Raw genomic sequence first — 27,007 nt, forward strand, 5'->3', positions numbered from 1 at the left:
TATTTTGTATCTTTATTTTTTAATTAATATTATGAAAATTTTCCCTCTCTCCCTATTGTCATCCTTCTCTCCTATTTTCTTACATGCTATTTAGAAACACTCCTTTACAATACATATATTTTCAACCTCTCTTTTCCAGCAAGATGGTGGATTAAGGTAAAAAAAAAAATGATACCTACAAATGCCTACATAAAGAAATAAAAATCTTCGGGGGGTGCCCAGGTGGTTCAGTCAGTTAAACATCTGACTTCAGTTCAGGTCATGATCTCGCAGTTTGTGAGTTCGAGTTCCACGTCGGGCGCTGTGCTGACAGCTAAGGGCCTGGAGCCTGCTTGGGATTCTGTGTCTCCTCTCTCTGCCCCTCCCCTGCTTGCTCTCTCTCTCTCTCAAAAATAAATAAACATTTAAAAAAAAGGGAAAAATAAAAATATTCAGAATCCAGAAATGAGGAGGGAACTGAAAGTCAGGATGTTGTAACTCTAAGCTGAGGCTGTAACTTCCTTAGGGAAGGCTTATCAGTCTTATGAAAATAGAGTATTTTGTTTTAACATAGATAGGACAAATGAGGAAAGGGAGAGCTCCAGCCTTAGGTAAAGGCATGACTTTCCAGAGTTTAGATTTTTTTTAAAAAGGTGAATAAGAAAATCTGCTTTAGAATCTTAGGTTATAAGGCTAGCTTTTCTATGCTTAGTGTCTGGGTGAAAAAAAAAAACAAATCTTCCTGGAGAAATGAAAACCTTTGGACTGAGACTTATGTAGGTTTGAGATCTGATTTTAAAGGACCTATGGGTTCCTGGATGGCATATTTATTTGGGATCACTGACAGAAGAAAATTCTATATTACATTGAAAACACATTCTTTCAATACAGGATTGCCTTGGGGAAAGGGGTTTGGAGGAAAAGAAAACCCTGATAAGGATAGGCTGATAATAAAAGTGTCCTCAAACACAAGAATATACAAAAAATAGGCAGAAATCACAACGATAAAAAATGAATCAAGTGTCAAAAACTTAATAGAAAAATAATCTATAAGTAATTTACCATGCATATGTTTACAATGATTAAAGATAGAAAAGATCAACTCCTAAAAAAGGAATTACCCTATATATTTGTCAATGTTAATAATCAATGCTAGTTATAACATCAGAGTAGCAAGTAGGAAGTAATCAATGCTAGCTCTAATATCACACAACCCCCAAATCACACACCAAAGGATATTTCTCATTTATACTAGAGTATGATCAGGAGTTTAGTAGTGGCTTTGTATGTGCTATATGAGGATTCTTGGCTCCCTTCATCTTGTGGCATTACCATTTTCTAAGATCTTCCCTGAAGGATTGAGTCATGCTGACAAGTATCTCACAGGATGTTTTATGAGCCTCAAGGTAGGATACAACATGTTTCCCCCACATGTCATTGTCCAAAACACCACCACAAAGTACCAGCCAAATTGCAAAGTAGTATGGGAAACGTAAGAAATGGAAAACAGGACTGGTGAGCCATCTGCTCAATCTTCTCCTTTTCTATTTATTCTTCTGGATCTCCCTCTGAGTACTTCTGTCTCCTTCTTGGACTTTTGAGAACCCTTGGGGATTACATTGAGGCCACCCAGATAATCCAGGATAATCTCCCAACTCAAATACTGTAAGTTATTTGCATACCTCTTTTGCCATGGAAGGTAATATATTCACCATTCTGGTGATCATGGTGTGGATATATTGATGGGGGCGGATTATTCTGTCTACCACACTCATTGACTGCTTTCCTCAGTTTTCTTCCTACTCTTTCAGACTTTTAACATGGAGTATCAGGGCAGGTATACAACTGTCGACGTTAGAATATTGAAATATTTTCATTTGATTGTTGAATAGCCTTAACAATAACCTTACCAAAACCCCTGAGCCCCAGATATTTCTGCCTCCTTCCCTAGGTCCCTGACCTACCCTGAGAACCCTACTACATCCCTGACCCCACTAGTTAGGTGAATAAGATCTGGCATAACTGGAACTGGAGGCTTTGAGGATTGACATGCTCATTCCTTACCAGTTGTTGGGTGTTTTGAATAGCATTCTTGGGAGTGCCTTTCCTTAGGTATGTAATTTTCTTGGTGATTTAATCCAGTCTTAAGACTCTAAATATCATCTAAATGCTGATGACTCAGATTTTCACTAATTCTATCTCCTAAAGCCTCAGAATCCTACATCTAACTGACTACTCAACATGTCCACAAACGTGTGGCAAACATTTAGAACGCAACTCATTCAGAAGTGAAATGCTGCTTTATTCCTTACCTCAGTTTTGCCCCATCCCACAGTCTTCTATCTTGCAGCAGATATCAATTCAATCTATTGGCTCTCTCTTAAAAACAGGGGATTATTTCCTGCCTCCTCTACTGTTAGCATTCTGGTCCAAGTCACCATTAGCTCTCACATGGTATTTTAGTGCCTTCTAATTCTCTCTTTTGTTTCCTTTGACCTTTTCTCGACACTGCAGCAAGAATGAATATAAAAATCCATGCTTGAAACTCTCCTTTGGCTTTTCCCACCCCACTTAGGCAAACCCAGTCCTTCCTTTAGCTGAGATCACCGGTATACTCTCTACATTCCAGACACCTCTCTGAAACGATCTCCTTTTACTGCCCCTCAGCCACACTGATATTTTTCTTCTTCACAGAAGCCAGGACACTCTCCGCATGTAGAAAACTCTTTCTTGCTCTTCGTACTTGCCGCATTCCTGTATCCGGAACAGTCTTTCCACGGATCCACACAGCTTAATTTTTTAGTTTCTTTCACTATTTACTTAAATATGGTCCTATTATGGACCACTTTCCTTAACCACTGTGTTAAAAATTCTGTACCTTAACTCTTTAGTTTCCCCTTCCTATTTTATATTTACCCCCAGCATTTTCCCCTTTTGAATGTACTATATATTTTACTTAATTTATGCTGTGTTTTTGTGTCTCCACCCACTAGAGTAAGAACTCCCTAAGGGTAAGGATTTTAGTCTGCTTTGTTCACTGCTTATCCCAGGATTGAGAACAGGGTTCTAACCTCACTCACTTGTTAAAACTTGACAAATTAAACAAGATGCGTATTTTAGATTTTAAAATTTACAATAATATAGAAAAAGTAAAAGTCAAGGTTTAGAGATTGGAAATTGTCATAGATTAATAACAAGAGTAAAAAAACAAGTCCAACTTCTCTGTAGCTAATTAGTCAAAATATATCACAAATTTTAAATATGCATATATTTAGGTACAGTAAGTCTTCTTATAAAAATCTATACTAATAAAAGAATTAATAATGTTTGCAAAGGGGCACCTGGGTGGCTCAGTCGGTTAAGCGTCCAACTCTAGATTTTGGCTCAGGCCACGGTCTCACGGTTTGTGAGGTCTAGCCCCGTGTTGGGCTCCATGCTGCTTTCCCTCTCTTTCTGCCCACCCCCCCCTCAAAAAATAAATAAATTTTAAGAAAAAAAAAATAATGTCTGCAAGGATTTGGCAATAAGGATAACCCTACAGTCTCATTTATAATAGGGAACACAAAATTCAAATCAAAACTTTCAAATTTTTCGCTATAGGATCTTAATTAAATGAAAGGCTGTAAATTCATGTGATGGGATAGTTTGCAATCATTAAATTTGTATTTAGTTAAATTCTCATTGACATAGGAACTATTTGCAATATACTGGTAAGTGGGAAAAACAGTCTATAAAAAGAATAAGCTGAATGATGTTTTGAAGAAGAAATGCATATATTTTCCCACTAATTTGAAAGAATGGACAGTTGTCAACAATGTGGATTCTAGAATGGGGTGGGTATGTCTTTCCTACTTATCTAATTAAGAATTTTTTTCTTTTAAAATAATGATCACATAGCACTTTTATCCTGGGAAGCATCAAAATTATATCTGTGCTGATTTTCAAAAAGCTTTTAATATTATATGCATAAAGGATTTTCTTCAAGTGTGAACTGTATAGAAATATTCCCATTTATGGCATCTTATGTGTTTATAATGAATGTCTTGCATTAGTTAGTAGGGGCTAAAGCTCAAGATTTATTTGTGGAATAATCTCTTTGGGTATTTCAGTCTTTTGAACGTTAACATGTGGATGCCATCTGCCACAGGTAAGACTATATCGAAAAATGTCATTAACATGGATGCTGACAAGATAATTAAATGTCTACCATGCAATTAATCCAATATTTTACCTTAGAGATTCAAATTGAAACTAACTCGCCTCCTTGCTCTGTCTCTAGTCAGTACCTTTTTGGTGGTAATGTGCAACCTGGCTCCGTTGAGCAGAAGAAGGGGAAGTTCCCGATCTGGCCAGAATGGAATGAAGCCGACATAAATGCAGAAAAGTGGGATGCAGGCAAAGGTGGAAAAGAAAAGGATAAAATGGGAAAAAGCCCTGTATTTGTAAGTCCATTTGAAGGTGACTAGATTTCATTTTAGTTTTAAATTTTGTCACGGAATAGGATCGCCTAACGTGTGAGTCCATTTTCTCCACAGCCTCCATTCAAAGGAGAGAAATTTTGTCTTTCTCCCTCTGTCTCCCTCCGTCCTACCCACCTGTCTTTCCAAGCCTTAGACCTGAGTTTTGCTGATTGTATTTGAGTAAATGAAAGGAGAGACGTGATCAAAGAGTCACGGTGAAATAAAGGGGGAATCGATAGAACAGTTAGCTAGTGGATTTTGGACAGAGTGGGGAACCAGACATTTAGAGACAGTGATTTAGAGGGGGTGTCTGGGTAGATTAAGTGATTGACACTTGATTTCATCTCAGGTCATGATCTCACAGTACATGGGTTCGAGCCCCTCCTTGAGCTCTATGCTGCCAGCAGGGGGCCTGCTTGGGATTATCTCCCCGCCCCCCCCTTCTCAAAATAAGTAAATAAACTTTAAAAAAAGAGTAGAGAGAGTGATTTAGACAATGAAATACCCCAGCAGACCTGTGAGCTGTTATCTGGAGATTATAGGAGACAATTTTTTTTAAGATGTTATATGAGATAACAGTTGAATCCCTCTTAATATTCTCTTCAAGATATTTGGGGAATGATCTCAGGTACTTTTCATATATCTGTGGCCATTCAGACATGATGTGTCCCTGGGACTGGAGCTGAGAATGGTGTTACTACCTTTTCCAATTATGTTATCTTAGGTTCTTCTGTCTATTTAAAAATGTTTATATCTAAAGACTTCTTTGTTGGGGGTATGGGTCTGGGTTGCATTTTAAATAGGACCCATGTATTTGGTGCAGCAATTCGTTTAACAAAAATATTTATGGAACACAATCCAATTTCAAAGCAAAAACAAAATTGCCAGAATGACCACGTTGAACTCTGGTGTCTTTATTTGCACAGAGAACTCCAAAGTGGTGTTTATTAGCAATTATGTTTTATTCACAAAATGTGGAATTATAAGCTGCATTATTCATAACATTACTTTGTTTAAAAAAGATAGTAAATATAACGAATTGCTGATTCTCTTAGTACTTGAACAATTTCAAGTTCTAACTTGTGGCACTTTGAGATGCAAGGGACTTTGGAACTCTCTGGGTTCAAATGGAAATGTTCATATTCTACATATTTTTAACAGAAATTTACAACTAGTGGGGGTTGAATGTGAATTTACATTAGGAAGATAGATTGTACAAATCCTCAGTTAAGAATTTGAGCTCTAGAAAAGGTCTAAAAATGAGTCACTCCCAACAATAAGGAGGAGAAAAGTAGAAGTGACTGAAAACTCTGAACTAGGAAATAAGATCTAAACTATAACACGTTAGGGCCCTTGGAGTGCAAGTATGCCTTTATCAGATGACTATGAAAAAGTATTGCTGGTCTCTGGAAGGCCAGGCATCGAATTCTAGACATGTGTGCTGGTCACTGGATGCCCATTTCATTTGAAGGCAACATACAGAAATGGTGCTGGCTGAACATCAGACCACAAAATAGATACTGTCGCCCTTGGACTATGGAGCTACATAGAACTGCATAATTAGGGAAGCGCCAGCCCTCCTCCTGTGGTAAATAGGGGCTATTACAATGGAGTGTGATACTTCAGAACTTTAGCTAACACTCCCTTCTGCCTCTTCTGCCCTCATAAGGTAGAACAGCACCTCAAACCTTGGTTATTGCAACTGCGCAAAGGTACCATCTGGGGTATAATTTGCTTCCCACTCACAGTTCTGTTCTACGACTTCAGCATTCATGGCTTGGGAAGTGACAGTCCCTCTACAGAAGTGAGTGGTGGACACTCCAAGCATGGTGATTACATTTCTATGATACAGTAGCACAGTAGCTCTTAGCCATGATTTGCAACATCCATATTTTACCAGGATCAGTTACCATAAGCCTGGACCTATAGCAGGTATCCTTGGGATTTTATAGAAAGTCACTTCTTTAGATGTGAGGCTAGTGATCAGGAAATCAGCATCAGATAAGCTAACCCTTCCTTGTAATTCCAGATTTGGGTCTCTCTTCTTCAGCTAAGGGACAGCAATAAAAAGACATGGATGGTAAACCAAACTGAGACATATTTAATGAAGTATTGTAAAGTGGGTATAAGAAATACACCTAAGGCAAAGCGACGTGGAAAGAGTACCGTTAACTTAACATGGAGAAAAGGGAATCACAACAGATTATGATAAGATGGGCCCCCCTTTACCTTTTTATTTTCTCCTCAAAGAATTTTAATAATTCAAGACATGAAAATTAGAAGGCAAGCAGAAAGTAGTGACTTGGGGCTTATGTCAGTTTCTCTGGGCTCAGAGAGAGGATATTGTCTGGGGCTACAAAAACAGTTAACACTTGAAGCAGAATCCCAGAGGTAACTACAGAGACACAATCTGAAAATTTTGTATACAATTTTATGTCAAGACATTTACCCAACTCCTAAGCTATATGTGTGAAGACTTTGCTGCTGAGCAAATGAGTAAAACACAACAGCTCGGAAGCTAAATAAGAGAAACTATTTCATGATGCTATGGCAAGAGATACCAAGGTGAAGGGACTCAGACACTCAGCCTTCCAGTTAGTCCCCCAACATGGCTGTAGCATTCTGTATTGAGTAAGGGTAAACCAGAACTACACCAAGCCGACCAAATCTTGAATCCCACTGTTGACAGGGTGAAGTTCATTTTGTACTTTGCCTGCTAGAAAGGAATAAAATCCTCCTCTGGAGGAAGACATCATTACCTAGAGTTTGGAAGAGGAACAGAACCAAGTGGCTGAAAAATGAGAGGAAAAATCAGACAATAAAAATCGATCCATGGGTGACTCTGATTGAAATTGTCAGATAGGGGAGTTCAAAGTAACTGAGTTCATATTTGTGAGGGAAAAAACAACATGAGGCAACCCTGGAAGTCTAGTGTGGCTCCTGGAAACTTCAGTCTGGTTTTCAGGGACTCATTCTTTGATCATTTTGACTAGATGTTGGGATTACCTTTGTCTTCATTCCAAGTATTCCAGTACCTTGAATATGTTCCAGATACACACAATTACTGGGTTGAAATCCCAGATAATACCCTCAAATAGAGCCTATTTCTCAGGCCACAACAGCATTAGGATAAAAATATGAGTACCATAAAAATCACAAATGATATTTATTTGTCTCATCACTATTAACTCAGGTGAAATTTAGTTACCCCTTTTAACAATACAGTTTACCTTTATAGAGCATTGTTTTTGTACCCGCAGTACTTTTCAGTTTTGTAAGGACCACCCCAACAACCTAATTACCTTGTGAGCTGTAAGAACTTTTACACAGTAGCTACTTGAAGTCTCTAATTTACTATTTTACTAGCATTTGAGAGTAGAGATTTGTATGTCATTTTTCTTCCCGAGCTCACTAACTGACCCATTCTATGGGCTCAGAAACTAATAAATTAATTGCATTATTGGGCATTTATCTCAGAGAAATGGAAACTAATGTTCATACAAAAGCCTGTAAGTTGTATGCAAAAATTTATAGCAGCTTTATAAGTAATAACCCCAAATTGGAAACAGTTCAGATGTCCTTCAATGGACAGATGGTACACAAACAAACAAATATTTGTATCATGAAGTATTACTCAGTAATAAACAAGAACAAACTATTGATATATGCAGTAGCTTGAATGAATTGAATCTCCAGGGAATTAGGCAGAGAGGGCAAAAAGCCAATCCACAGGTTACATGCTATCTGATTTCATTCATATAACATTACTGAAATGATAAAATTAATGAAAAAGAGACCAGATTAATGATCTGGTGGTATTAAACAGGTGGTAAGGGCGTTGGAGGGTGGGTATGGCCATAAAAGAGCCTAGGATGGGTCCTTGTGCTGGTGGAATTGTTCTGTATCTTGAGTGCATCAATGTTATTATCATGGTTGTGATATTGCACTATAGTTTTAGAAGATTTTACCATCAGAGAGACTGGCTAAAGAGGACACAGGGACTCTCTTTATTATAATTTCACACCACTACATGTGAATCAATAATTATCTCAAAATAACAAGTTTAATTTTGAAAACTAATAAATGAAATTCAGATCAGAGGTATGAATTTCATTTACATACAATCATACTTTTTAAATCTTCTCTACTCAGGTTAAAAAAAGCACAATATTTTCAGTGCAAAATATGTCCGTATCTGTCCCATCCAAATTGTTTTCCTACCATACCAAATTCACATCCCAAAGCAGCTTATGCTTGTTTGGACTGCTTCCTCTGCAATAAAATGTTACTCAACAATCAAGGTTTTGTTAATTAAATACAGCATTGTTAACTTCAGTCTTTACCAAGTATTCCATGAACTACCTCTGAGAACATACAAATTGCTCTATAAATGCTTGTTTATTCATCAAATCTATGCACTTATTAATTTTTTTTTTAAGATTGAGTTGCTTTTATTTTAATAAAACCATATGGAGAGAAAAACCCTCAATATATTTTTATATAGCATTTTTTTGAAGACCCTGAAGGAAAGATTGAATTGCCACCATCGTTGAAAATTTATTCCTGGAAGCGTCCACAGGATTTTTTATTTAATCGGGTAAGAAATATTTTTACTATTGAATAAAATACATACTAACTATGGGCTGTACTATCCTACTTATGGAAATTCTCATTTTTTAAAACACTGTAAATTTTCCCCATGGTATTTAGTAAGAAAAAGGAATTGCTTTTTGGCATTTAATAGAAAAAAATGATTATCAATATAGTTTACTATTTCTTGTACTGGTTTCCAAGAGAATATTGAAATTTTGTTTAGTCTTGAGTTTTCTCTACATGATGTCAAAGGATAGCCTAAAATGTGTGGGAAGCTATTGCTTAATTTTTGACTAACTTTGCCTTTTCTGGTTCTTAGCCAGAACCTATGTGTCATGAAATTCTGTTTACTCTAGTGTGTATTAGTGTTAATTTTCTAGTCCGAGAGGTTTGCCCTTGGTTACCTGTGTTCCAGGTATTCTTGAAGCATTTTCCAAGGGCCATCTTCATTTCTGGACCCCATGCTCAGCTACTTGAATCACATTGACTAGCACAGTGCTCAAGAAACCATATTTTAATTTAATTTAATTTTCTTAAAGTTTGTTTATTCATTTTGAGAAAGAGAGAGAGGGGCAGAGAGAGAGAGAGAGAATCCCAAGCAGGCCTCACATTGACAGTGAGATGTGTGGCTTGAACTCATGAACTGTGAGATCATGTCCTGAGCAGAAATAGAGTCAGATGCTTAACTGACTGAGACACCTAGGCGCCCTGAGAAACCATCATTTTAAATGAAATCCAGTAGGCTAAAATAGTTATTTAGTGCTAGTCAAATGTTTGTAATGGAGCTGAATCTTCCATTTACTATGGAACCCACCCAATCTCAATTTCTACACAAAGTTATTTTATTCTTAAAAGTTTTAGCCTTAATAAGACTGCTACTAATGCAAGAAAATACAATTCAGCCACCATATTTCCAACTACCGTTACTATCTGAGAAAGATAATTCTAAATTCAGAGATATTTAGTAAAATGAGAAAATCATAAGATACACCTCTGTCCATCAGAATATTTATTGAATGTCTACTTGTAAGACATTTTAAATAAAATAAATCAAATGTACATGAACTATGCCTTTAAATAACTTATGCTGTTAGGTAATATTGATGTGAAGAATGTAAATTCTGTGGTGTTAATATAATGCACTTAATAGTAATGTATTATTAATAATATCCAGGCTCTGTGCAATGGAAGTGCAGAGTTTACATTTCATGCAAATAAAGGATATTAATTCCATAAAGTGGGGGTATTTCAAATGTGAATAAGTAGAAGAGTTATATGCCATCTCTTTTTCTTTTTAGCATACCTTAGTTCTGAGAGATACGCTTGTTTTATAAATAAATTCATCCATTGTTGTTGGTGGCACTTCTACCTGAACTTATAATGTTGACACCCATCTTCGCACCTCTGCTCTCCCTCTGTGCTCTTTCTCTTGATCCCGTGCACCTGCTCCTCTTGGGGTATGCACCAGAACAGCCACAACTGAAAGTCTTGCTAACTATGAAGTCTAAGAATAATGTTTTTTCAAGTTTTAATGCCCAGGTCCATGGTGATATATACACTTTACATTGAAACTCATTAAATATGGGCATATATAAAGCTTAGACAAAAATTTAGCAAAACAGTAATGAACTTTCTTTTTTTAATAATTTTTTAAATGTTTTATTTACTTTTGAGAGAGAGTGAGAGAGAGAGAGAGTGAGAGAGAATATGAGCAGGGGAGGGGCAGAGAGAGAGGGAGACAAAGAATCCGAAGCAGGCTCCAGGCTCTGAGCTGTCAGCACACAGCCTGATGTGAGGCTTGAACTCGTGAACCATGAGATCCTGACCTGAGCTGAAGTCGGATGCTTAACTGACTGAGCCACCCAGGTGCCCCAATAATGAATTATCTATATGAAATTTACTCTCTTCTACTCAAAGCAAGGGATGAGGTCACAGGACATGATTTAAGTCAGAGAGAAACTAAGTTATGAAAAAACTGAAAAGCCTGGATTTAAGATATTAGAACCAACATGGACTTTTTTCTAACTGAGAAGGTTAACAAGCCCTAACCACTAGGGGAGTTATCAGATCTGTTTATTTCTGAGAACCAGGTATTGATGGCCCAGGCTCTTGAGCGTTGATTATATTGAAGAGATGTAAGATGTCTGAAGATTTATTCTGTCTCTGGTATAGGTATAGGGAATAGAGACCTCTGTAGAGACTTCTGCCTTAATATTTGCTGTCTTTTACAACTGTCAGTGCCTACTTTCACTTGTTGGCAGGCAGCTGTTAAGTTTCACTCCTCAAATTTTAGGTATTCAATATTTATTTAATCTATTATTAATCGAAGTCAATGTACATTGGTACTTGCTGAAGAGTATGGACATTTTAGAAGTGTCACCTTGCAATTCATTAGCCAAACCAGAATTTAAAATATATTTTTTATGTAAAATATTTATATAATATGTATGTAACTTGCTATGTTCATAAATTATAAACATAACAGTCAGTTCAGGCCTTCAAGGTAGTTTTGAGTAAGTTTTTTCTCAGACATAAAAAAATATTTTGTTGAGTTTTCAAGGTGTTAATTGTCCATGTGATTGAGAGTAGTTGATGGCATTAGTTTCCATGATTTTACTAATCAAAAACACATTTATGTTAATTTGATATGTTGAGTATATGAGCTTGATATGAATTGTAACACATTTTTAAAAACTACTATAAATAATATTTTCCTTTATTATGTTTATTCATTAGCGCTCTAAGTATATAGAAGCATCTTTAGACATATACCAATAAAATAATGACCATTAGATGAATTTTTAAAAAGATAACAGGATTTGAAATTGGGCAAGATTTTAAAAAGCTGTCACAGTTAATATTTTTTTATCAAAGATGAAGATATTTTTCCTGCTATCGTGTTAACTAAGCTTCAGGTGTAACTTGAGAGGTTAACTTAAATTTTAGGCCACTTTTTAAACTGTCAGTTTATGTGTGTATGCATGCTGACTTTATCTGCATATATTATATCTTATAACATTCTTTTTTTATATGAAAAGACTCTATTTGATAGGCATTACAGTATTAAGTGAATGTCACGTATAGCTGTAAGAGGGTTATCTTATGGAATTATGTGCTTATTTTTTTCTTTTAATTTCCCTGGTTGTGAGAAACGAAATCAGGTTTGACTTGTTTATATCACATGAAACTATATTTCATTCAGCTACATTTCCTTTATTTTTCCTAAGGAGTAATATCTCCATATATATATATATTTTTTTTTTTTTTTTCAGACTCCAGTAGTTGTGAAAAATGAAATCCTGTTTGACTTGTTTTCAGCAAATGAACATTTACTCCGCAGTGAGGTATGTAGGGAATTTCTAACTGAAGTCTGATTGCAGAATACCTTCCAGACCTGCTTAAAACAATTCCCAGACTGTCAATTTCAGTTATCTCTCGGTTACCTCTAAGTTTTGGAATTGCTCAGTATTTTATAAGCCAGACATTCAAAGAGGAAGAGAAGCCTCTTCAACTGAGTTTAATGAGCAAATGGTGGGGAAATGTTAGTAGTACAATTGCTGTGTCCCTATCCTCCTGCCCATAGACCTAGGGTAGCTGAGACTCACAATCTGCGCATTTTGCCTCTTGACCCGTGCCTAGTAATTGACATCAAGTTGCTGCCTGACTTGCTCTGCTCTGTGCTCAAGAGCAGGGTGTCCTGATATTGTTTGACTTGCTAACGCAGGGAAAATCTTACCTAAACACCCCCACCTCCACACCCTGGGTTTTATCCATCAGAAGCAAGCCTGTTCCACTCCCCTAAGGCGGTTATATCAGAAACAGGGTGTTTTTTAAAAAAATTATTTTCTCCTAAGACCCAGTCGAAATCAATTGTCATTATTGATTCAAACACTTTGTCTTTCTTATCTTAAATATCTTGACCAATATTAAAATCAAAACACTTATTTCTTCAACCAGGTTGTACTGATTAGCATAAAGTTACCTTTGAATGGTTTTATACCTTATATTTTAGTCTAACATATGCTTATTTTATGATCCAGAGCATGCATAGACTTTACCTTTTTATTTTTTGAGGGAAGAAAAGCACAAAATATTCTATATTAAAATTACCAGATATACAGAAAGATACTTGGTTTACCTTTTTCAACTTAACTAAACCAGAAGAAATGTCCTAGATAATGTAAATTAAGGCAAACCTAAATCTTATGAGGTTAGTCTCAAGTATTTAATCTTCTTATAAACCAGGCAGTTAAACATAAGATGAATATTTCCAAAAATCCAATATTACTGAGGGTAATAATGTCTTTACTTAACACCACTGTGACTCACAGATCCTTTTTTTTTTTTTTTGCATTGTTTCTATTCCCTGTAAAATACTGAAAAATAGATAGTATAGTCTACGTTTTACAGACTGCATTACAGAAACTGCAGTTTAGAGACAGTGAAATGACATGCCCTAGAGCAGAAGGACCTGGAAGAAAATTCAAACCCTGGTCTCTGTTTCTGCCCCACTCCCCACTGCACCTTGCTGCCTTTTGAAAACTCTGCCCATGGGAGTTTTACTTAGATCACTTCTGCACCTGCAGACTGACACATGAAATACGAGACTTAGAGATTTAACTGTGTATGCAATTTTGATTCTTTCTCATCTCATTCATTGTCTAACTGATCCTATTGACATAAAAGAGATCATTTTCTTCTCAAACTTCTCAACACTTACAGAAGAGTAGCTTACTCATTTATGGAAAATGAATTCCAGAATAAAATCACCACTACTCTCAGAAGCATTCACTCTCTCTCTCTCACTCTCACCCTGTCTCTCCCCTCTCTGTCTCTGTCTCTCTCTTTCTCTCTCTTTCTTTCTCTCTCTTTCACACACACACACACACACACACACACACACACACACACAACTGAAATGGAGGTCAATCTCAAATCACTGACAGTTTACTCTGGAAGATAGCTCTTAGCTAAGAGTATGTTTAATGTTAAGCCTTTTTAGCTTGTATTGTGACTCTGCCTCCCAACAACAAAGGCAAGAACAGTGACTTTATTTATAAGTTAGAAATCAAAATGTGGAACACATTACATGTAGAACTTAATATTACTACTGGAAGTAGATTTTCGACTGGTTTCCCCCCTAAATTATAGTACCAACAACTGAAAAGCAACTGATTAACACTAGTGGCTTTTGTCTCTAGCTGATGAGATGGATTATCAGTGAAATCTATGCAGTGTGGAAGATATTCAATGGAGGCATTTTGAACAATTATTTCAAAGGGACCACAGGGGAGCCTCCTTGTCTTGCCTGGAAGCCCTGGGAACACATCTACTCTCTGTGCAAGGCTGTGAAAGGTCACATGCCCTTATTCAATAGCTACGGAAAGTATGTTGTGAAACTTTACTGGATGGTAAGTAAGTTCGTGTTCACGTGCATTAAAAATTGTCTTTCATATTGAAATATATTTGTTTTACATGCTGTTACCCAGGCTGATACAAGGTCATGCATTTATACAGGATATCAATTGTGCACTTAATGGGAAGAAATGTCCTGCATATGTAATTTGGGATCGATAAGAAGCATCGTTGTTAGTCCTGTGACACCAGTCCCATGTGCTTTTTAAACTGTTGCTGCTTGGCACAAGGAGGGGTGGTCCTCTGCTATCTCTGCCCTCTCGGGGAGATGGGTAGACAGATGGACGCACAGGGCTCTCTTCCTTCTTCCCTTCTCTCTGATGTGGTATGCAGTCTTGAGCAAAGAGAGTGCTTGAGCATATGGTCCATTCCTTCTCTCCTGCTGAGAGGCCCGGTCCCACCCAATCTTTTTCCTAAGCTTGGGATTTGTACTCATGTTAACAAATCTTACCTTGACACAAAAAGTTTTTGCTCCTGCCCGAAAGGAAGCAAATGGGATAGCAGAAATAGAGAATGAAAAACACCCCGTTTATATGGCAGAGTAGGCTTACACCACATGTAACACTAGATTATGAAATCCCTTTGAGTTTTTGTGGATGGAATGCTCTGTCTAAAGGCCCATACTCACAGGCAGAGCCAGCTACATGATTTGCAGAGCCCCTTGGTCAAAAATGATTGGGAATTTCGATATGGTGATAGCAGCACTTGAAAAAAAAATGGCACCCCTCTAAGGGTGAGGTTCCTTGTGACTGTGCAGGTCATATACCCATGAACCTGGTCCTGGTCACTTAGGAAGAATGTTCTTGAATATTTGAGGAAGCGGGAAGTATGAAAAGTTAACCAGCCCAGTCTGTATTTCTAAAGAACATGACTTTCCCCTCAGTAAGCCAGAACCATCTACCCTTCCTGGGGTGGAGAATGGTGAAAGGCATTAGGAATTAATAAGATCATGGGGTGCCTGGGTGGCTTAGTCAGTTAAGCTGCTGACTCGGCTCAGGTCACTATCTCAGGGGTCTCGAGTTCAAGTCCCACTTGTGGCTCTCTGCTGTCAGCACAGAGCCTGCTTCTGATCCTCTGTCTCCCTCTCTCTCTGCCCCTCCCCTGCTCTCTCTCAAAAATAAAATGAGACTTTTTTTTTTTAAAGGAATTAGTGAGATTGTTACAGCAGGGACATAAAAGTAAAGAAGGTAATATTAGCCTCTGATATCTAAAATAGGATTTTTGGTGTTTTGATATTCACAGCAAGGTGAGAGACTTTGAAAGTCAAAACTTTGTGAAGAGAGAAAATGACTTCCTAAATGCCTTTATCTTCCTTATTTACCAGTCAGGAGGCAGATTTGGGGGACAAGACTCTGAAGTTTTAATGTACACCGAAGAATGACAGTAAGGATACACCATGGATAGGGCTGAGGGATTATAGACAGAAGGTAAACATGGGAAGAATGACAAGGTCAAATGCCCGGTATTGGCTCCCCTCTCCCCACTTTCCACACATTTACTTAAACTGAGGTGGGAGGGAGTTCAAAATTATTAAGAATTATGGGGCGCCTTGGTGGCCCTGTCAGTTGAGTATCTGACTCTTGATTCTGGCTCAGGTCATGATCTCACAGTTTGTGAGCTCAAGCCAGGCATCAGGTTCTGCTCTGGCAGTGCAAAGCCTGCTTGGGATTCTCTCTCACCCTCTCTCTCTGCCCCTCTTGTGCTCACACACTCTCTCTCTCTGAAAATAAATAAACTTCAAAACGGTTATTAAGAATTGCAAAGGAGCATCAGCAGAATAGTAAACCAACCCTGTTAGATTCTTTCTCTCTGCTTCCTGACATGCTTCCTTCTTTGGGAATTTCCTTCTATGTGAATTTGCAACATTTATTAACACTACATTCCGTTTTACAGTAAAACTGTGACTTATTTCTCTTTAACTGTACTGATTCCTCATAGGTGCAAACCCACCTGTATTCAGAATTAAAACAAAAAACAAAAAACAAAAAAACGTAGTCCAACTTGGAAGTTTCAGTCTGATCCAATCATTTGAGCAGGCTAGACAAGGTAGCCCTTGAGGGAAGAGGGGCGTGGTGTCCAGTGGCTTCTTCTGGTTCCTCAGTGGTCTCATCTGACGAATGGCTTGCAGGGCTGTTGCCAAACTGTTGAGCCCTGAGATACAACTTTTTCCACATGAATTATTTTTGTAGGCAGTTTGTTGGCACTTGTCGCGGACATGCAAGGCCATGTTCTCCCTCTGAGGCTGAGAGAAAGCTTTACTGGCTCTCAGCATTTCTAGATCCATTCACCTGGCCCCATGGACCCTTCAGGGTCCCTTGCACACAGAGGCAAAGAGACCACATCCCTCAAGAGAATAGACATCAAATATGTCATGGAATGAATACAGGTAAAGAGAAAATGTGGTAATCGTGTAGAAGAAACTAGCAAAAGTCCTGACAAATGGTAGATTTGCAACACTATTGCTATTCTTCTTTCTTTCATGTATTCCTTCCTTCTCTCTTTCCCACCCCTACCACCTTCCACCACGAAAGCCAGAGGAACAGATCCTTCCTCTTTCCGCCTCTCGCTAGAGCCAGGGGGAAAGCATGTGATCAGCTTACCTGGTGCTCACTTGCCCAACAACCGCTCTTATGTGAGGATGTGAGGGTGGAGAGGATGTACATAGATGGTGGCAATGCTGTGTCCCATGCTCCTGCAGCGCGGCCTGGCTGTGCATCTTTTGCCCAAACTTGCTTCGTTCCTGCCAAGGTCTGATGTGCAGTCCTCTAGTGTCCCATCAAATCTGTGCATCTCTTACATACTTCTTGAATTGCCCGTATTTGCCTATTTATAAAACAGGTTATTCAAAGTTTTGTCACAGAGCTCTAAGTATTCTTTTATTTGTGCAGATAATCACAAATGTGGGGGTAGAGGAAGTGCTTTGAAATTTGTCTTTTAACTTTGTGTCTTCTACCCAATGGAGGCTTGTAATTTTTAGGTAGTTGATTATGTCATTATTTTTATTAACTAACTCTAGGATGTTTATGTTATTTAATGTAAGATATCATTATCTCAAGAACATTAAAAAAAAAACCCTTATATTATCTAGCATCTTGGGCTTTTTTTTTTTTTTAATTTGGGTCTTTGATTTGTTTATCTACAGTGAGAAATGAAGACCTGGTTTCCTTTTTGTCCTAAAATTTCAGTGAATTGCCCCAGGATTACATATTGAATGTTGTACTTTTTATCCACTAATTTTATTTTGTTTATTTAAAGAAAATTGTTAATGTTTATTTATTTTTGAGAGAGACAGAGACACAATGCGAGCAGGGGAGGGGCAGAGAGAGAGGGAGACACAGAACCTGAAGCAGGCTCCAGGCTCTGAGCTATCAGCACAGAGCCTGATGCAGGGCTCGAACCCATGAACTGTGAGATCATGAACTGAGCCGAAGTTGGATGCTCAACCAACTGAGACTCCCAGGTGCCTCTTATCCACGAATTTTGAAAACTACTTTGATTATACACTGCATTCCAATGTGGACTTGTGTTTGTTTTTGGACTCCATTTTCTCCTGCTATTTTTCTTGTCCTTTTTAAAATACCATATCACTTTAATTGTTATGGATTTACAGTATGATTTGATTTTTTAGAATAAGATCCACCTAATATTCTTCTGCTTCAATATTTTCTTGGCATGCATGCTTTTTAAATAAACACTTTAATTGGTATTTATCTTTGAACACATATTTATAATTATGTATCCTTTATTCTATATATAAAAGGGTTTAGTCCTCATCATCCTGCTACAGCTTGTCTTCTGTTGATTATTGTACTTTCATTCATCTTTCATTCAATCGGAATGTGCATTCCAAATTTATGTTCACTTAGAATATACATGTTATATATTTTGGGTAACTTTAAATATTGTGGTCTATTTTCCTTTATATATGATTGCTATATGAATGATAATTTGCTTACATATGGAATACTTGGATAATACTTTTTTGGTTTGTTTGTTTTAGAACACAATAGCCAATGCCTGAGTATCTTCTAGTTTCAGTGTTAAAGACACTTGTTCTGAAGCTTTCACTCTCCACTGTATCTGAAACCCTCGCACTTTATCTCACCTGCTTTTGCTTCATTTTTCCCCATAGCACTGTGTATGGAACATCCAATGCCCTATCCTCGTAGTAAATTCATTACTATGTGTAACAAATATATAAGAAGCTGTTACCGTCTAGATGCTTTCTATTCAGGGATTTTGCTTAAATATATATATTTTATATTCATATATTGATCCAACCTAGTTTTTCAAATTGTTGAGGTATAAATGACACACAGTGTTTACATTAGTTTCAGGTTTATAACATAGTGATTTGATAAGTTTGCACATTATGCTGTGCTCACCACAAGTGTAACTACTGTCTGTCACCATCTAACACCATGACGATACCTTTGACGATATTCCCTGTGCTGTATCTTTTATCCCCATAACTTATTCATTCATAACTAGAAAACTGTATCTCCCACTCCCCTTCACTCATTTTGCCCATTTTCTCCCCCTCCCCTCCAGCAACCACCAGTTCTCTGTATTTATGGGTGTGTTTTTTTCTTTTTCTTTTTTTGTTTATTCATTTGTTTTTTAGATTCCACATATAAGTGAGATCATATGGTATTTGTCTTTCTCTGACTGACTTATTTCACTTAGCATAATACCCTCTAGATCCATCCATGTTGTCACAAATGGCAAGATCTCATTCATTTTTATGGCCAAAAAATATTCCATCACACACACACACACACACACACTCACCCCCCCCCCCACACACACACACACATGCACACTATATCTTTATCTCTTCATATATCCATGGTCAGTTGGGCTGCTTCTATATCTTGGCTATTGTAAATAATGCTGCAGTAAGCACTGGGGTGCACGTATCTTCTCAAATTAGTGTTTTTGTTTTCTTTGGGTAAATACCCAGTAGTAGAATTATTGGATCCTGTGGTATTTCTGTTTTTAATTTTTTGTGGAACTTTCATACTATTTTCCACACTGGCAGCACCAATTTATATTCCCACCAACAGTGCATAAGGGTTCTCATCCTCACCAACATTTATTATTTCTTGTCTTTTTATTCTAGCCATTGTGACAGGTGTAAAGTGATATCTCATTGTGACTTTGGTTTGCATTTCCCTAATGATTAGTGATGTTGAGCTTATTTTCATGTGTCTGTTGGCCATTTGTATATCTTCTTTGGAGAAATGTCTGTTTAGATCCTCTGTTCATTTTTTAATTGGATTATTTGTGGGGTTTCTGGGTTTTAAGTTGTATAAATTCTTTATATATTTTAGATATGATATATTTTGTATACCTTATTAGGTATATAATTTATGAGTATTTTCTCCCATTCATTATGTTACCTTTTTTTACGGCTTCCTCAGCTGTTTCAAACTTTTTTGGGGGGATGTTGTCTCAAAAGTTTATTTTTGCTTTGTTTCTCTTGCTTTAGGAGACCTATCTAGAAAAAGTTTCTATGGCTGATGGCGAATAAATTACTGCCTATGGTTTCTTCTGGGAGTTTTATAAATTCAGGTCTCACATTTAGGTCTTTAATCCATTTTGGGTTTATTTTTGTGTATGGTAAGAAAGTGGCCCAGTGTCAGTTTTTGGCATGTAGCTGTCCATTTTTCCCAGCACCATTTATTGAAAACACTGTCCTTTCCCCATTGTATATTTTTACCTCTTTCATAGATTAACTGACCATATAAGTATGGATTTATTTTTGTGCTTTCTATTCCGTTCCATTGATCTATGTGTTTATTTTTGTGCCAGTGCCATACTGTTTTGACTACCACAGCTTTGTAGTATATCTGAAATCTGGGATTGTGATACCTCCAGTTTTGTTCTTCTTTCTCAAGATTTCTTTGGCTATTTGGGGTCTTTTGTGGTTCCATACAAATTTAAGTATTTTTTATTCTAGTTCTGTGAAAAGTATTGTTGGTATTTCCTTAGGGATTGCATTGAATCTGTAGACTGTTTTGGATAGCATGGACATTTTAACAAAATTAATTCTTTTAATCTATGAGCATGGAATAGTTTTCCATTTGTTTGTATTGTCTTCAATTTCTTTTAAATGTTTTATAGTTTTCAGAGTACAGACCTTTCACCTCCCTGATTAAGTTTATTCTTAGGTATTTTATTCTTTTTGGTGCAATTGTAAATGGGATTATTTTCTTAATTTTTCTCTCTGCTACTTCATTTTTAGTATATAGAAACACAACTGACTTCTGCATATTAATTTTGTATCTTGCAAGCTTACTGAATTTACTTATTACCTCTAATAGTTTTGTGGTGGAGTATTTAGGATTTTCTGTGTACAGTATCATGTGATCTGCAAATGCAACCTACAGTTCTGTTTGTTAGGCAAATACACAAGCCAGGTTATAATACTCTCCTGCTGGTTTTCTCTACTTTGGTCCATTCTTTGAAATGGGAATTGCAGTCCTTGAAAGAACATAGAATACTGATAACAGTGATAATAGGTAGATGCAATTTTTAAATGACAAAAACAAGGACTTTGTTTTCTCAGAGACTGTATTCATGGGATTGATAGATGGCTACCTGGTATTCTGGTTGAATAGAAACTTGTATCTTATAAATATATGAAACCCACTATTTATAATTTATAGCAACAATGGGATCATATGATACTTCTTGTTCTATAATGTATTTTTTCCCTAACTACGGGCATTATTTATGCTAATATATCAATCTACCTTGTACTCCATTGTTTGAATGTAATGATAATTATACGTTTTTTGTTAATTTCTTATTGATATTTAGATTATGACCAGTGTTTTACCAATACAATTCTGTAAAATAGCATTTATGTGTATATATTTTTGCCCACTTATGATTATTTTTCTGGGATTTCTACATGTGGAACTATTCAAATATATGCAAATTCTTAATTTTCATAAATATATCCACTTTGCTCTTACACTTTATTTTTTTCTTTTTCTTTTTTTTTCTTACACTTTAATTTGTGTGCAATTTATATTTGATATAATTGGGATTTAAGTCTGTCATTGTATTATTTGCTTACTCTGTTACTTCTGTTATTTATTTATTTTTTTGTGTCTATTTCCCTATTCCTGTGTGTTTTCTTGAACATTCTTTGGGATTCCATGTTGAATTATCTCTAGTGTTTATGAGTGTATCTCTAAGCATTACTTTTTTTTCTAGTGGTTGCTCTAGGGATTAAAATATACATACTTAGCTTATCACAGTCTAGTAATATCAGCATTTTACCACTTAAATTAGAATATAGACCCTTTACCACCATTTGGGTCCCTTTACGCCTTTATAACATAATTGATTAGATGTTTTTATACATATTCAGAACCTTTATAAAATAAATGTTGCTTTCAAATATCAAATATAATTTTAAAAGCTCGAGAAGCAAAGAATACTTTATTGTATTTAGCCGTATGTTTGTATGTTTCTTTACTCTTTCTTCACTCCTGATGTCCTAAGATTTCTGTCATTTCCTTTTTTTTTTTTTTTGTCTTGCTTTCACTACCCTTTTTATTTATTTTTTTTCTTCTTTCTTTTTCACCATCCTTTCTTAGTCTTCTGGTGACAAATTATTTTAACTTTCTTTTATCTGAAAATGTTTTATTTCACCCTAATTCCTAAATGGTATTTTCACTTGATACAGTGTTGTGGGTTGGGCAGGCCTTTTTCGCCAGCATTGAAAACTAGTCTGATACTTCCTTCTGGCCTCTGTGGTTTCTGGAGAGCGATTTGGTGTTCTTTTCTCGCCAGCTAGCTAGTTTCTGGCTTTTTTCTGTGTCTCCAGTTTTTAGAAGTTTGAATTTAATGTGTCTGGGTGTAGATTTCTTTGAGATTATCCTCTCTGGGATATGTTGAGCTCCTTGAACCTGTAGGGTCATGTCTTAAGAAAATTTGGGAAAGTTTTCAGTCATTACTCATTTAAATATTTTTTCAGCCCCACATTCTTTTTCTCATTCTGGGGGGACTCTGATGGCATGCATGTTATATCTTCCTTCACTGTCTCACAGGTCCTTGAAGTTCCTATCATTTGTAAAAATCTATTTTTCCTGGTTGTTCATAATTTCTATTGACTTAAATTCCAATTCACCAATTTCTTTCCCATTTGCGTTCTGCTATTGATCTTTTCCTATGAAGGGTGTTTTTTTTTTATTTCAAAATTCCTGTTGTTTTTCCTCATATTTTTTATTTCTTTGATAAGGTATTCTATTTTTTATTTGTTTCAAAGAATATTCATAGTTGCTTCCTGGAGCATTTTTATGACATCTGCTTTAGATTTCTTAACTAAAAATTCTAAATTCCCTGTCATTTTGGCACTGTACTCTGTTGACTGTGTTTTCTCATTGAAATTTAGATTTTCCTGGTTTTTGCATGATGGGTAATTTTGGACAGTTTCCTGGACATCTTTAGTGTTATGTTGTATGACTGATTGCTAATTAAATTTTTTATTTTAGCAAGTAGTCAACCTGTTTAGATTCAGAGTGCACATCCTGGCTCACTTTTGTGGGCTGTGCTTCATGTGTTAATTTGGTTTATAAAGCCTGTGCATTGCTACTCTGCTCTGTCACTCCTTTGTTGTCCCATGATAAGACTTGATCCGCAGTATCCTTAGCACTAGCTGAGGAGGGGGAGGTGTACTGCTTCATCCCTGCATGGGTAGAGTGTGGAAATAAGACTTCCTCCAACAGGTTCTACTTATGCAGAAAGCACTTCCTCTTTATTGCGGGAGGTTGATAGAAGTCACAATTCTGCCCGCTGACTCCACTGGGAAGAGAAACTGCCCTGTTTACTTCAGGACAGTCACAGAAGTCAGACTTTCACCCTCAGGCCCTGTATGGGAAGGGCACCACCTGTTACTGGGCTGAAGGTGGGGGAGTGCTGTTAGGGTTCTATCCTAATCTATATAATTATGTTCATTCAGATACGTGCTGAAATCTCTGTCCGCTGATTGCTCCTTCCTTGATCTTTTGTAATTGTGATTGATGCTATTAATTAAAAAAAACAAACAAATTTTTTAATGTTTATTTAATTTGAGAGAGAGACAGAGCATGAGCAGGGGAGGGGTAGAGAGAGAGGGAGACACAGAATCCGAAGCAGGCTCCAGGCTCCCAGCTGTCAGCACAGAGACCCACTCGGGGCTTGAAATCATGAACCACGAGATCATGACCTGAGTCAAAGTCATATGCTTAACCGACCCTGCCACCCAAGCCCCCCCGAAAATATTTTTTATTATCCCTTTAGCATGGTCTTAGGAGGCAGAGGATATAAATATATGTAGCCATTTAGTTATCTTGACCTAGAATTCAAGTGTGGAAAATATTAAAATTTGAACATGACTATATTCTAAAGTAACTTAGTAATGTATATTTATACTAATAAAGGAAGCATCCTTCTTCATAAATGTGCTAAGTAATTAAACATTTTGATGGTCATTTCAAATTATGTGGTGCTAACACAGTAAACTCACTAAAAACTGCCCCATGTATATCTTTTACATGCAGGTAAGAAAAAAAAGTGTAAAAATGTTTCAGTGTTGGGCACCTGGGTGGCTCAGTTGGTTGAGCACCCAACTCTTGATTTCGGGTCAGGTCATGATCCAAGGGCAGTGGGTTTGAGCCCCTCGTTGGGTTCCATGCTGAGCATGGAGCCTGCTTAAGATTCTCTCTCTCTCTCTCTCTCTCTCTCTTTCTCTCTCTCCCTCTACCTCTACCCTGCACTCTCTCTCGTGTTCTCTTTCTCTCCAAAATAAAATTTCAAAAATTTCAGTGTTCTAAGATAAAGTCTCAAATAAATAAAGTCAATGTTCTACGATGAGGTCTCATATATATAATATTTATATGTAACATTTATATTTACATATATAACATTTAATTTCTTCATAAACTTTAAGGAAGCCACCAACCAAATTTTAATATGAAAGAATCAAAAAACTCCCAGGAAAATTGTTATAAGTCTAGTCAAAGTGTGTTTTTAAATGTAATACTGAACACTTATCCCTGTGTATTTTTCATAATAGCTTTTCTGAGATGCAATTCATGTACCATGCAGTTCGATCTATTTAGACTATACAGTTCAATGGTGTTTAGTAATGAAAGCATTCTCAATTGAAATATATTATTGATCAGCTGTAAGTAGATGATACTCATTGAACTGGTTTAGCTTAAGTGCTTATGTCTGCTTTAAAACATTTCTTTCGTGGGGACCCAGTTGGTTCGTTCAAAATTGTTCTCATATTACTAGGTTTCATTGTGGTAAAATATATGTACCATAACATTTGGCATTTTGAATGTTATAAATGCACAATTCAGAGGCATTAAGTATTCTTACAATGCTGTACAACTATCACCACTATCTATTTCCACAACTTTTTCATCATCCCAACTGGAAACTCTGTACCCCTTAAACAATAATCTTTCATTCCCCTTCACCCCCAACCCCTGGGAACTTCAAGTATGCCTTTTGTCTCTGTAAGTTTGCTTTTTTCCAAATATGTCATACAAATAGGATTACAAAATATTTGTCCTTTTGTCTCCGGCTTATTTCGTTGTGTATTCTTTTGGGTCATGTCATTTGAAATTAGGAGAGGGAGTGGCTATACACATAAGTTTTAATCCTGTCTTGCCCTATATGATCCGTTAGAGAAGAAAGAAAGACATGAAATCACTAAATATGGCAATATGAATTCAGAGTTACTCATCCCATACAAAGAAATCATGCCCCTATTGCCCCTATGTACTGGGAAAACTAGTGTTTTTTGAATCTTTAGTTCAGATGTCACCTTCTTGTGAAGACTGCACAAGCAATATTTGTCACACTTGCTTTTCTGGTCCTAGAGCATCATGAAAATATTATGTTTTGTGTTATTTGCATATATGTCTCCTGTCACTAGACTCTAAGCAATTCACTGCTATAGGCCAGGTGTTAATGCAGACTTGGGGTTCACAATGCCTGCATCACTGCTGAAAATATTTCTTGGGCAAAAGAATAAATTCATAATAAAATTTTGCATGTAAAACCAAAGTTTAAAAAATATTTGAGTTCATAACCATTAAAGTTACCATTTGTCCCAAACTTTTAACTGTGAAGTAATATGCATACAGGTAAATATATAATCCTTTTATTAAAGTATTAATTAACTTCATGTTAAAAATTAGATCTTTAATTAGGAGTAAAAAGGATTCTGGTAATTGGAAGTTTAAAGTCACTGAGTCTATCAGAGTGAACAATAATTACTTATACTTGGAGAATTTGTGTTATGATTATGTTGTTATTTAATTATGGCCAAACTTATCCATGGTTGTATAATGTTTTGGTTCTGCTGTTTGAAACACTTTGATCTACTGCATTATATAGGATGGGCACCCAAGAATGTGTCTATAAGGTTTCATCAATAATGACTGTTGATATAGATAAATAAAATAAAATAAATTAAATTAAATAAAACAGCTAAAATTCTCAGCCACAGTAGTATTGAAAACCAGCGCACCAGTCTTTAGATGTAAGAAGGTAAGGCAAAATTATGAAAGAGTAAATAATAACATCAGTAGTGTACAATAATATATGAGAAAAATAATGTAAATCACTAACTGTACATTCCTTTCTTCTCATTTTTAGGGTTGTTGGAGAAAGATAACTATTGATGACTTTCTGCCTTTTGATGAAGACAACAATCTATTGCTTCCAGCCACAACCTATGACTTTGAACTCTGGCCAATGCTTTTGTGTAAAGCTATCATTAAGCTGGCAAATGTTGAGTATGTAGAAGGAAGAACAATCACTCGCATAAAAACAAAAAGACAACAAAAAACTATACATCTATATCACATAGCTTCATTAAAAAAAAAATCTATTTAAAATAGCTTTCTTTCCAAACACTGTAAACGTTTTGATATAAAAATACCAAAACCACTAGTTTGAAATATTGGGTTATCCAGCAATAAGACAAAATTCTCCCAAGAGAAAATACTCAAAAATTATTCTATATCCAGTGCTTTCTTACGATGAATAGAAGGTGATCGTGAAAAATAGTGTTTCACTTCAGCAGGAGAAAAAGGTTGTTTTTGTAGGGGGAAGTACTGGTTCCTCTAAACAGCGAATCATGTACACTGGAATCCAGTTAAAGTTTTAGGTTCTGTACATGCAGCAATAATTTATAATCTTGAAAACCTGAGCTCTTCTGAAGGATAACAATGTTTTTGATATCCTCCTCAAGATTTTGGTAACACTGCTCCCTTTTAATGCATTTGTGATAAAAACTTCTTCCATTTGCTTCAATATTCTTATGAAATCTGCATATGTCTTCCATGCTTACATGTCTTGTTCATCAACATGTATGAGATGTGTCTGCCACATTCATTCTCTTGGCTCCCACCTACAGAGACCTTAGGTCAATGCCTCCCTGCCCTAGCCATGCAAAAAGAATCTTAGATGCTTGAGTTGCAAAGGCCTGGCAACTTTGTATCATTGCTCCGTGGGGGGGATTCTCACCTATACTGAGCCGCCTT

General features: G+C 36.5%; 1 protein-coding gene across 8 annotated transcripts in view; it reads left to right on the forward strand.

The window, feature by feature from the left end:
* Positions 1–27,007, forward strand: part of ADGB (androglobin) — a 160,677-nt gene that overhangs the window by 25,475 nt on the left and 108,195 nt on the right. For 7 of the 8 annotated variants that reach the window (XM_042987275.1, XM_042987279.1, XM_042987280.1 and 4 more), the window contains exons 2-6: positions 4,259–4,421; positions 8,944–9,036; positions 12,305–12,376; positions 14,234–14,443; positions 26,118–26,257. In XM_042987275.1, coding sequence (XP_042843209.1) covers positions 4,259–4,421; positions 8,944–9,036; positions 12,305–12,376; positions 14,234–14,443; positions 26,118–26,257 — 678 coding nt within the window. The remainder of the gene's footprint in view (positions 1–4,258; positions 4,422–8,943; positions 9,037–12,304; positions 12,377–14,233; positions 14,444–26,117; positions 26,258–27,007) is intronic. The other variant, XM_042987277.1, reaches the window with a different exon arrangement.

Source organism: Panthera tigris, chromosome B2, assembly GCF_018350195.1.
Source record: "Panthera tigris isolate Pti1 chromosome B2, P.tigris_Pti1_mat1.1, whole genome shotgun sequence".
NCBI classification, from domain to species: domain Eukaryota; kingdom Metazoa; phylum Chordata; class Mammalia; order Carnivora; family Felidae; genus Panthera; species Panthera tigris.